The sequence below is a fragment of the Poecilia reticulata genome, linkage group LG3, assembly GCF_000633615.1.
Source record: "Poecilia reticulata strain Guanapo linkage group LG3, Guppy_female_1.0+MT, whole genome shotgun sequence".
Taxonomy (NCBI): Eukaryota; Metazoa; Chordata; class Actinopteri; order Cyprinodontiformes; family Poeciliidae; genus Poecilia; species Poecilia reticulata.
In genome coordinates this window covers 4,615,549-4,628,424 of record NC_024333.1, presented here as the reverse complement: position 1 = coordinate 4,628,424, position 12,876 = coordinate 4,615,549, and the positions used below count along the sequence as shown (strand labels likewise).

General features: G+C 39.0%; 2 protein-coding genes across 7 annotated transcripts in view; one reads left to right on the top strand and one right to left on the bottom strand.

Moving 5' to 3' along the window:
• Nucleotides 1-6,901, top strand: part of LOC103462211 (E3 ubiquitin-protein ligase RNF182) — an 18,057-nt gene extending 11,156 nt beyond the window's left edge. The window contains exons 1-2 of one of the 2 annotated variants that reach the window (XM_008404864.2): nt 2,375-3,816; nt 3,989-6,901. In XM_008404864.2, coding sequence (XP_008403086.1) covers nt 4,003-4,734 — 732 coding nt within the window. In that variant the 5' untranslated portion in view covers nt 2,375-3,816; nt 3,989-4,002 and the 3' untranslated portion in view covers nt 4,735-6,901. Of the gene's footprint in view, nt 1-2,374; nt 3,817-3,988 lie in introns of those variants that run through there. The other variant, XM_008404863.2, reaches the window with a different exon arrangement.
• Nucleotides 1-12,876, bottom strand: part of cep89 (centrosomal protein 89) — a 47,099-nt gene that overhangs the window by 21,240 nt on the left and 12,983 nt on the right. For 2 of the 5 annotated variants that reach the window (XM_017304171.1, XM_017304172.1), the window contains exon 16: nt 11,157-11,246. In XM_017304171.1, coding sequence (XP_017159660.1) covers nt 11,157-11,246 — 90 coding nt within the window. Of the gene's footprint in view, nt 1-11,156; nt 11,284-11,945; nt 12,030-12,876 lie in introns of those variants that run through there. The other 3 variants (XR_001776492.1, XR_001776493.1, XM_017304173.1) reach the window with 3 other exon arrangements.

Genomic DNA, 12,876 nt, shown 5'->3' with positions numbered 1-12,876 from the left:
TATATATTTCAATTTTAAAAATGAATTAAATTATCTGTTTTATTTGCATCTTTTAATGCACATGTGTCAAACTCAAGGCCCGCGGGCCACGTGTGGCCTGCCATGTCATTTTATGTGGCCCCCCAGCGTTTTATAGGCCCATGACTGACTTGAAATGTTTTGAGCACGAATTGACTACAAACTACATCTCCCATAATGCATTCCGATTGTTACCAGCCAACATTATGGCTTCTTGCCACTAGAGAGCAGCAGAGTCACCTCAAGCTACTTATTGATTTTACCAGCGAATAAAACCGAGACCGACAAGCTAACATCAAAATGTACAAGAAAAGAAAAATTGATTTACAAGTAATACTGTGAATGAAGATGTGTGTGAGTTGGTGTCAGGGCGGCAGGTCGCGCAAGACTTTTTTTGTTATCTGTCATCTTGACCGACAACATAAAAAAAATCGTTCATGTACTATATTTATCCAAACCAATATAAACCAACTTTATTTATAAAGCACTTTAAAGCAACCATAGCTGATACAAAGTGATGTACATTAAAACACAACATAATAAAAAAAAATAAAAACATACAATTTAAAACTAGATCCCGCTGGTGTTGAAAGCCAAGTAAAATAGATGGGTTTTAAGACTAGCTTTAAATGTGGACAGTGAAGGGGCCTCTCTGGCCTGCAAAGGCAAGTCGCTCCATAACTTAGGGCGAATGACAGAGAAAGCCCTGTCCCCTCTGAGCTTCCTTCTGGATCTTGGTACCTCCAAGAGCAGCTGATCTGCTAATCTGAGAGACCGATAAGGTACGTATAGGGATGAAGAAGCTCAGAGAGGTAAGCCGGGGCAAGATTATGCAGTAATTCAAAAACAAACATAAGAATTTTAAAATGAATCCTAAAATATACAGGCAGCCAGTGAAGTGAGGCCAGGACAGGGGTCACATGCTCTCTCTTTTGAGTTCCTGTAAGAAGTCGTGAAATTACAATCATATTAACATCGGCTATTCAGCCGTATTTTATTCGGTTTAGCTAATATTCGCTGTGAATCCAGATCCCATCACAAATTAAGCAGATAAATGCATCTTCATTTTTCTCCGTAGTGACCCCAATAAACAAAAGGTTATTGGGGTCACTGACTGTGGCCCCAATAACTTTTAATAAATTAAATTAAGCGACTTCACTTAAATTACCAGCACTTCACCCGCTGGGGTCTGAATGCACTTCCTCCTGGTTCCCATCTGCAGAAAAATCTGCGCTAATTCATCAGTCAGTTGGATCTGTCTGATCCAAACAGATCAACTGAACTCTGTGAGTGTTTTACCCTGCGCGGTCCGGTGTGGGCTTTTACCAGGATTTTTTCTTTTTCTTTTTTTGCGTGGTTTTGAATCTCCGAAACGTACAGATGTTCAGATGTTACGTCTGCAGCGCTCCTCCAGAACGCCGCTCTCCTGGGTAACATGCACCCAGAAGGCTCCATTTGTTAAATCTTCTGGATGAGTTACTTCCAGAAGTTTTTAATTCTTCGCAGCGGCAGAGCCGCTTCCGCAGCGTTTGAGCAGCGGACTGCGCATGTTACAGTCTAATTAACTTCTGCGTCGTCATTTATTTCCTCAAGATAAACTCCCGGCTCCTCAAATGGATTAACACAACGTTATATTCTCTTTAGTTTTCTCTGGGCTGTAATGGAGACTTGAATATAACGCGCCATTTTAACCAAAGGTTTTGAATGCGCTTCCTAACCAGACGCTCCAAAGCGTTATTTAACAATATGAGGTGTTTAATTTATTTTTAACATTGTATTTTCATACATTTATGCTAGGGCTGCTCAAGTCTAGTTTTCCAGAGCTACCATCTGCAACTTTAGATGCATTCCTTCTCTATCACACCTGGATCATTGACTCATTATAAGCCTCTACAGAACTGAGTTGCTGATGATGAGGGAAGTCAACCTTTTGTCTGGGGTGTGTTTTAGCAGGGATGCATCTAAAAGTTGCAGTCTGGAGGACTGCACCTGGGCACTCCAGATTTGTACTGTCAATGTGGCCCGTTGAGGGTGGCCAATATGCTGAAGTGGCCCTCGGTGAAATTGAGTTTGACACCCCTGTTTTAATGCATTTCTAATAAATAATAAATAATAAATAAGACTGAAGTGGTTAAATGCAAAATGCAAAACGTGCCACATTTTTTATCAGCTTAATCGTCAGTAATCAAAAGATTAATGGGTAACTAAAATAAACTCTATAGACATATATACATACAACGGACATAAATATTCATAATACATCAATAAATCAGGCCAATAATCAGCTACTACTGGAAATGATGAGCATTGATAGGAAATGTGTGTGTTGGGGTGAGGAGGGTGGTGTGTTAGTTTCGTCTGTAGCAGGATTATAAACAAAGTACGTCCCCGACAGCTGCGGCCTCCCCCAGGCCACTTAGTTTGCACACAGAAACTACAAGTCAGTGTTGTCTTCAGCTGTCTGTGAGCGCATCGAAGGCCGAGTATAAGCTAGCCCTGACCCATCAGAGGGTCTTTGACCAGCGCTGCAGCAATAAAACAGTGTGAAAACAGTGAAAAAAACAGAAATCTGGCCATTTTGGTCCTTCATTTTGCAGTACGCCTTGTGTTAAGATACCAGAATATAAAAATAATGTCATGACTCACTCAAATGACTCACTCACTCACACTTAAATTTCTTTTTTATTCTTGCTTTAAAAGATCAGAAAAAGAAGGGTTTATTAGTCCAAAGGATACAACTTTGAGATTAATGGATACAATAATCTGAGTGCTAGTAGGAGGTGAAACTTGAACTGTTTTCTTACCTACTCAAAGGACAGAACTGAAGTAACAAGTTTTGTGTCCAAACTGAAATCTTTTCAAATCAAATGGAAAATGAATTTTATATGAGATCACTTTCAATTATTCTGGAAAGTCATTATCAGCAGGAGCAAAACTTGCTGAGTAGCTTTTCATCTCATTTTTACCAAAACACAGTGTAGTCTTCCAGGAGCCCAAAGATTAAACAACATGTAAGTTTTATTATCATGCTTGTTATCATATCTTATCTACCGTAATATTGTTAATTATAAACTAACAATATTGGTAGTAGTCTTTTACTTTCAGGTTCTTGTACTGGAAGGAGGCCAATAGATACCAGCTGAAGCACAAAGCATCCCTAAAGATTAAACTACATATCGGCATATTAAAATGCCATAATAACAGTCTTAAGAGCCCAGGCCTTAATAATCTAATAAAAGGTTGAATCTTGTTCCTTAAAACTTGTTACATCTTGTTACATAAAACTTGATAAGTGGACCTTGAAGGAAGCTGTTCAAAAGAAAACAGCATATCTAGAATCACTAAAAACAAGTAACATTTTGTTACTATGGAATCACGATTTACCTCTCTTTAAATGATAGGGCACTAGTTGTCCTTCAAAGAGCTACAACCAATTGGCTTCTAATTGTATCCAAATTTCAATCTAGCAAAGACGGATGAATCCAAAATAAAGCAGCTATTTGGTTGAATAGTGATAGTTTATATTGAATATATAAACTATATTCAAACTGTTTATATTCAAATGAAGGCAAAATTCATTTGCAGAAGTAGTGGAAATAAAGCAAAAACCTCTATGACCTAACAACTGCTACAACTCTGTAGTCCAGAAAAGAACTGAGAGAAAATGTTAAAGAAGTAAAACCTTCTATCACCTTTCCCCACAGATCAATATCATTACTGGGTTTTGCTTTGCCACAAAGGGCACAGGGATGACACCCTGATCTAATTCCCAGGCCATAAATCATTCATCACCAGCAGGTACACACAGTCAGAGAAGATGGCAAACCCCTGACCTTTTCACGCTGAGAACTAAAACATCCTCTTGCTTCTGTCTGTTCCCCTACGTCTCGCTGACTCCCCCTTTCAGCTAAACATAACCATTTCTAAATCTAACACCCTCTTTTCAATCTGTTCCCATATGTGTCCCCAGAACATGACTTGAAGATGAGCAGTCCTCCGGCTACTTCAGCAGAGACGGCCTGTCCTCCCCTAGAGGAATTAGAGTGTAAAATCTGCTATCAGCGCTACAATGCCAACAACAGGAAGCCTAAGATCCTGGACTGCCTACATCGGGTGTGCTCCCGATGCCTCGTTAAGATTCTGGACGTCACCGACGGAGCGGGCTGCGTCCCATGCCCCTTCTGCCGACACCAAACTGAAATCACTGAGTACCAGGTCTCCGCCCTGCCTGATGACGTCAACATCATGTCCCACCTGACAACGCGAGAAAAGTTCTGCAGTTTGGACAAAAAGAGGGAGGTGGTCTTGACGCCAAAGAGTTTGTCCTCCACCAGCCCGTCCCGTGACTCCTCAAACTGCCTGGTCATCACCATCATGGAGGTTCAGAGGGACCTGCAGCGCTCTCCGAGCCACAACGGCAGCTCGGATATCTACGCCGACCAGAGCCTGGACTCTGTGTCAATCGGTTCCAACGGACCCACTGATCACGATGCGCTTTCGAAGCTCTGCAATCACGTCCCACGTATCCTGGTGTGGCTACTTGGTTTCTTATACTTTGGTTCGCTGCCCTTAGGAATCTATTTGTTAGTGATCCAGAGAGTGACTCTAGGAATCGTATGTGTTAGCTTAGTGCCATCGAGTCTGACAGTTTGCCTAGTGTATGGGTTTTGTCAGTGCCTGTGTCAGGGCATGTGTGACTGCTTTGCCCGGGGCTGAGAGTATGGAAACCAGTGGACCGAGGGATAAGGATAAAGTAAGCTCCAGGAGTAAGAAAGCTAGGGTGATATCATCCTCTTCATGGGGCTTAACAGCACTCCTAGCACGCAGCTGTCCTCATGCATATAAAGGACCACGTAGAAAGAAACAGAAACCTATCTTTAGTGATGTGCTCTGCTTTCTTCACGCCTACTGCTTCGATATCAGTTTGGTCAAGAGGAACAGAATCACTGACAAGCTCATTCTGCGACTGGAGCCTGCAGTACACCTACAGTCCTGTGATGTACGTCTCTGTCTATGTGCCTGAGTTGTTCCGTGTTGTGACTATGAGCTGGTCTTACAGCCTTTTAGAGCAAGCACTCAATATTTCACGCAAGCAGATTTAGGAGGAAATGACATAACCATACATTGCGAAAATATTGATAGKAACTGAGTTTGTCTCATTTTGTCATGCTTCAGCAAACTTCATTGTATGTTAGGGTAATTTTAGGTTACATACCAAGATAAATTAGGGCATGATGGATATTCCTCATTGAGACAAACATTAAACTTTCTGGCCGTTATGCAAAACATCATGAGTGAAGAAAAACTAACCAAACATGAAACATCATGCTGTGGAGATGCCTTTCCTCATTTGGTACCAGCAAATTGTTCAATGATTGATATGAGGACGACGTTTCAGTAAATGCAGTGTAATCCTAAAGGAAAACCCACTAAGAGGCCACAAAAGACTCGAGATTGGGTCACAGTTTCACCTTTTAGAAGGATGAGAACACTTAACTTACAGTCAGAATTGCAATCATAGAATCAATTTAAGCATGTCCATCTGTTAAAATGATCGACTCAGACACACACTGTCTAATCTGACTTAGCTTGAGCTATTTTGCAAAGTAGATTATGCAAAAATATTAAATGTCTTGATGTGGAAAGCACTTGTAGCTTAAATTCCAACAACAAGCATTGCCAGAGGGGGAGAATAGAAAAAGTTTTGAAAAAGATTTTGATAAGCATGTATTTTTTCCTTCCACTGCACAAACATGGTCAACTTGGTGTTGGTCTATATAACATGAAATGCAAATGAAGTACATTGTGGTTTGTTTTTGTAACTTGGAAAAATGTGAAAAAACTTTAAGAAGTATGAGTCCTTTTACGAAACAAACATTGAAATTAGAGAACATATTTACTTATTACGCAGCAAAGTGAGATAAGGAAGACTTGTAGAGGAAATCAAATCCTGTGGAAAAAGGGGAGTTACATATGCGGTAACTCCCCTGCAGCACAACCAGAAAAAGTTTAATTTTCCAAACTTATCTTGTATAAATGATATAAATGATTGGTATATTCCAACCCCCGATGGTTCTGCTATATCTGCTTCAACAATGGTACTGGCCAATGTTAGTCATTTTGTTTAACTGAAGCTGAGACGCAATATCATGGTGGTCATCTCATAAAGGTTAAAGAAAACATCTATAATATCGGTGATTGCCATAACAGGAATTTCAATATCAGATATTGATATTGGCCCAAATTTTCATATCAGTGCATTTCTAGTTCTAAGGTTTGGATACAGTTATGATAAGACTACATAAGCTATAAGTTTGTTTAATGTAAATTATATACTTTCCAATCAGTTCTGTCTGGAGTTAAAATTTGTATGTTTAGGATTGAATGATTTTCCAAAAGATGTTTTTTTTAATAACTCCATCTATTTTTTTGTTATTGTTCTTGTGTCAAATTTGTATGCAAGAGATTGTGAACTGATGCAGAAAAGTTTGATATTTCCAGCAGCACCTCAGAGAAAGCTAAAAACTGTTTAACTTTCTAATAATAATTATAATATGTGAGCTGCACTGCTGTTCACAAACAAGGTGGTTTGAATTGTATGGGTTTCATAGACACACAAAGCGTTTGTGTGTTCAGAGCCAAGACTGTGCCAAATAATTTGACAAACTCCATCCTTCAGGCTTTTACATAGCCAGAGTCAATTTAACTTCTTTTGTGTATGTTGATAACTGAGGGCTGTGGAATGGCTTGCTTTATGCATTTAATGATAAAATTCCAGTAATAAGTTTGCAATTTTAAACTATTTGTCATCGGAGAGCAAATGCAGCCATTTAGGATGTGTTTTCAGAAAGGTTTTCTGTCTAATAAAAATTCTGGAAATTCATTTATGTTTCGGTTTGACTGCCACAAAACAGCTTCAAATTTGACCATGTTGATGTTCTCACAGTAACAACCATCTGAACTCCAAAGCCTAAAGTTTCTCTTTCTTAAATGTTCTTCACCTCTTTAAATCACACTTTTCTGCCTGTGTCAATGCCCTCTCCAAAGTTTCCCCTGGTTTGTACACTGTTTGCTTAATACCACACGATTACATACAGTTGCCATAAGAAGATGAAATAAACGGAGAATTATTTTCTATATAAAGCATGTGTCTTTGACTCTACCTACTGCTTCGCACATCAATCAGACTGAATGCAAACAAGAACCAAAATTACCATCATGAGTGGATCAGCCACACTCCATTAAATCAGGCATGAAGAGACACCAGCACACTCACGTCATACTTCAAAAATCAATAAAAAATATTTTTAGGGAGCAAAACGTGAAGAAGAAAAAAAACAGACCGGTTGTCTTGTAATTGTAGGTATTTTACTACCAAGCCAGCTATGTTGTTCATGCAGTCTGACAACTAAATGAGAATAACAAATTAAATCTCAATTATTATTATACTAGAGATAACTCTCACAATCACACAGGAAGACTTGGAGGATACAATATTTCAAGAGTCATGAATTTTCACTCTGAATCGTAATAATATATTTAGTCCGTTGGATTAATTGTTAAATAATTGTGAATTTTGCAGGTCTGTTAGCTGTTAAAGCTAACAGAGTCGTCAGGACATCAAGATGAGGGAAGAGCTAATTGTTAGCGCCTTTTAAAAACCTTTCCAAGAAGAAGAATTTTTAAAATACAGGGTTTCACTCAGATGCGTTACTTAAAGCTGCAGTATGTAACTTTTACATAAAATGTTTTCTTTCCAAATTTGTTAAAACTGTCATCATGTCGTGACAGTGTAATATGATTCAGATAATCTGTGAAAAGATCAATCTCCTTCACCTCCTCCCTGTGCTGCTAGCACTGTTGATCACTGATGCTAAATGTGCTAATGGCAGAGAAACCATTTACCATTCCAGGAAAACCGTTTATCCGCCATCATTGGTGGTCATGCTAACAAGTGTTAGCATTTGTGTCAAGATATGCTGTGGTGAACACACCAACAAGGGGGAGAGTGTGAGCATGAGAGTGATTGACAGCGCTAAGACCTTCCTCCTGGTTGTTTCTGACTGAGTGGTGTATTTCTGCAGTCTGTACTAGGAGAACTGAGAGAAGGCAGAGCTAACTAAATTAAAAACATAGAAGTTAAATTAAAAATTCAAAGGACTCTTGATTTTCTAAAAAAAAAATTTAAATCTGGGTCAGGAACTGCATGGGTCATTCAAACTTGTGACTCCATAAAATATGCAAGATTTTCAGGTGTTTCTAGGAGATGGACCAGCATGAATATTAATCGCGCATGAATAATTTAGACACAATCTGCTTTCTCTTTATGGCACCAAATAACTCACAATTCATGAGCTGGTGTGAAGCTAATAGGTTGATACCAAGCAAAGAATATCTGAGAACAGTTTTATCAGTATTTCAGTGTGAGAGAAAAAAGTGGAAGCCAAAGGCAAAAACTGAAACATTAAGTGCCAAGTTTCGATTAATTCCATACTGAGGACGAGGAGGTTCGGCACTTCACAAAAGGGAGGCTTGCACAACCGACGAAGTATCGATTTACGACGTTCTATTTCCTTTCTGAAAACCACTGGACTTTAAAATGTCATCACCGTGAAAAGTCTCAGTGAAGTCAAATAACCAGAGAGGGAACTCTGTGAAGTCTCACAAGCTGAGATGAAACATGAGGATAGAAGGAGGTGACTAGAGGTTAAGGGAAAAGTGCAGAAATTAGCATTTCTTCCTCTTTATAGAATATACGGGCTTATACCGGGGTCAGTGGCTGGAGTATGTTAATACTCTATCTGATTTTTCTGAGAAATATTCATAGCTGTGATGTCTGATATACTGTATAATCATTTGTTTCTGGAGAATGTGGCTGAGGAGAGAGTTTGGTGTTTGGTGTATGGTGGACAAGAGTAATTAATTCTAGTGAAAATCTTAGTAGAGTTTAGCAAACTATGAATGGCTACATTTGTAAATCTGATGTATTTGTTGCTGTCAGGAATCCCTTGAATAAGTAGAATTTTATCCTGGTAAAATAAAAAATAAATAAATGAAATGTATTATGGTAAGACAGAAAAGGCTTTTTGCTGGCATCACTCCCTAACAACCACTGCACTGCTTTGAAGATTTTACTTCCTTCACCATCCATCAGTGTATGTGGCGAAAGGATAAATATGGCTCCTAGCATATTGAGGCTAACAGGAACAGCCCTCTATATCAATTGCTTTTATATCCTGAATGCAGCGTAGCTACAGATCAGAAGTTCTCTCAATCTGTGTTACTATTAACAAAATTCTTCTTACCAGATTTAGCAAAAGTGACAAAAGATTAGCTTGTCAAATTTTTTTAGAATCGTCTGGACCAAGGGAACCAATACATGGGACAAAATATGTATACAATAGAATAAAAATCTATGTATTTTGCTACAGGATGTGCACTTGAGATTAAACCATAAGTGGCAAAAAGGTGAAAATCCCTTTTAATTTAAATATTATGCTATTAATGTGATGCCGTACCTCCTCTAGATATAACTTCACATATGTGTAGGAACATTCAGCAGACTGAAAAACAAGTGCTGGAAATTTAACATACTTTAAATCATCTGCGTTCAGCTGAGATTTATACGCGTCTTCAGTCTCTCTTTCAGCAACCAAAACGCCCTCGGAGCTTGGAACAGCCGAAGATAAGAGCTTTGCTTGAACAGAAAGCATTTGTTGTAGAATGTCTGCTTGCTGCGATTAGAGGAGCTGATTTGACCTGAGAGAATGTCCCTGAACACTTCCGAATTCATCCAGCTGCTGCCACCATCTGTTCACTCATTAGTTCAGACGAGGGAGCCAAATCCAGACATTGCCGCGATTCTCAGACTGCAGCTTTGCTTCGCTCATTAGTAAAAAGTCTCAATAGAATCTGGTTTTTTAAGACACTGAATTCATAATGCTGACTTTTTATCCTGCGCATTTGTTTTTTACTTTAAATTCGGCAGCAAAAAGTCACCTGCGCCATCACCACTCGATCTGATCGAGTGGCTTTTATCCAATCAAGTCACATTCTTTTGATCACGTGACACCAGTGTGCTGGGCTGTGCTGGAACTGCATTACTTAACAGTTAACTGTGACTGCTGATGTGCATCGTCACTCTTCAGATTCTTCTACAGATTAAAAAATGGCGAATTAACAGCTGGTGAGTGAAAATGCTGCGCAACAAGAAACACCTGCGTGACAAGTTCCATAATTCCCTTTGACATAGTGCCAGTTACTACACTAATAGCGGTTTCAAGTCATTTTGTGGGATACAGGGGCTTGCTTTACATCAACAATTATTTAATATTGATTTTTTTTAAAGAACTAGTTCCACTGGCAGATTAGTTCACTTGTAACATGACATTTTTAAAATATTGTAAGTGAAATAATCTGTCAGTGGAAATAGCACTTTTTCGTCAAGATTAAGGAATAATTAACTTAAAACAAGCTCCTGTTTCTAGCTAAAAAGCTACTTGCAAATTAGTTTTCTCTTATTTCAAGTGTTCAAGTGAGATACTTACACTACAAACTAGACCAGAAGTTCTTGGTAGGATTTTGTATTTTTGCGGTGTAGCAGCCGCTTGCAGCTTTATGTTCATAAACATCATTGTCAGTGGTGCAGTTTCTCAAAAATAATTGTACTGATGTTGGTTTTGCTTCTTTCAGTGAAAATGCTGCCAGTGTTCACTCTTGCGAGACAAAGAGCTGAAGGAAATCAGTGTGCACCAATGTAGTTTTTCAGAATAGTAGAAGTTAACAGTAAATGACATTGATCGAGGTAGAGTGGGCTGATCAATATTAACTACACATGACGATTCTATTGAGCAGAATCAACAAGAAAATGGCCTTCATTTTGATAACTTAAGACACCTGCTGGACCAAATATGAAGCTCCACAAATATGAACTCTAGGCACCCAGATTCAGCTGTCGGGCACGTATCAGTGCAGCCTCAGGAAACTTTACTTTCTTGTTTGCATTTAGATCTGTCTTAAATCTTACATCTCCAATCCTAAAAGTCAACCACAGCCGCCCTGAAGTGAGTAAAATCTCACTTCCGACTTTCAGCAAAGAATGGGACAAAGGAAAGAAACAGAAAAGGAAACAGGCTTACTTTGAGTTCCTCTTGAAGCTTGCCAAAGCGGACCGTGCCATTCAGAATTCTGCTGACAAATCCCTGCTTTTCCTGCTGGAGTCCAGATGCCTAAGAGGGCAGAGAGGGAAGACGGAGGGTTACTGAGCTACAAAAGGAAGGGAAGGACACAGTAATAGGTGAGAGACATGGAGGAAAGGGAGAGAATTGGAAACAAACAAAAAAAAAGGTTTTCAATGATCAGAGCATATGACTGTCAAATTCTAGTAAAATGTGTTTCCCCATTTCATTGGCTTTAGAGAAGAAATCATGGTGAATAGCATTTGGATTTATGGAAAACAAAATCTTTAATATCAAACACAGATTTTTACTAAATATTGTTAAATAAATATTGGGAAAGTGAATCATTCTATAAATATTCTTTTTTTTTTACTTTTATTCTACAATCAATGGGCACACATGAACTCCTGTAAGGTAATCTCCATATATGTCCATAATTTAAATACAGTCTTTTGTAATAACAAACCAAATACACCATCACGGAATCAATCCAAGGGCCACAAATGGCACCTGAGCCGCGCTTTGGACACATGTCAATGTAAATTGCTTGTGCAATTTTTATAATTAAATAGAACGCAGTTCCGTGGATTATCACATTACATGGCATGATAACCTTAGTGGAATGTGGTCATGTTTAATCTTAGCAAATTAAATACAGCTATGGAGAGATTTTTCATTAGCAACTACCTAAATTAGATAGTTAAACTGAAGAGAATTGAAATGAAAAGGTAACGCTAGATTATCTGTCACCTTCTCTATTTGCACTTGTGTCCATACATCCCACTGTTGGCATGAAGAACGTATCTACTTTCCACACAGGAGGGGCAAAAATGCCTGTGGGATAAAAAAACAGGTTCAGACTAGGGCTGTATAAATAAATCGATTCGGCGATATGTATCGATATTTTCCGCCCTCGGAAAGGATCGATTTTTCATCCGCGAGTATCGATCCGTTAAACCATAGGGGTCCATAGCCTTATAGCTCTTTTTAACGTCTAGTTTGTTACGGCGTAGCAGCAAGATTCCGCCTCCCTCAGTCTCACTTTCAACTTGAGCTTAAAGTGCACATTATAAACTACACACCAGTTTTTAAATTGTGTTAATAGGCCAAGTATAACCGGAATTATGCTAAAATTAATAAACCATATTTTTCCGATTGTCAGAGAAATGTCAAAAGAGCCGCCATTCCCCGGCTTTTCCGGTTATGTGAGAGGGAATGAGCTTCCAAACGTACAAAACGAAACAAAACATTAGATTCCTGTGTTTTTGGACATGTAAAATCTTCAATAAATAACGATGGGCTGTATTTTGTTGCTGAGAAACGAAGTAAAGTTGCGCAAGTAACCGTGAAAGAAAAGCGGAACCGAGAAGCGGAAAGGAGTAGCGGCGCGAACGGAGCAGCTGCAAAAGCAGTGAGATCGCGAAATTAATGCAAATTTCGACTGGTAGCATTCACTTCGTAATTAGTTTTTAGCTTGGTGGTTTCTGTTCTGTATATAAGGAATTACCTGAAGAATGAACGTGGGTTGTTAACATCCGAAACGGGCGCGCAGCGGCGCTGTGTTTTGAGCAGGAAAAAAACCACCACGCGGAATCCGCGGCGCAGTGAGGATTTCCATAACAATGGCTGATCGATCAGTCTTATTAGCAACAGACAAAGAGTATCAGAGACTGAGAGAACG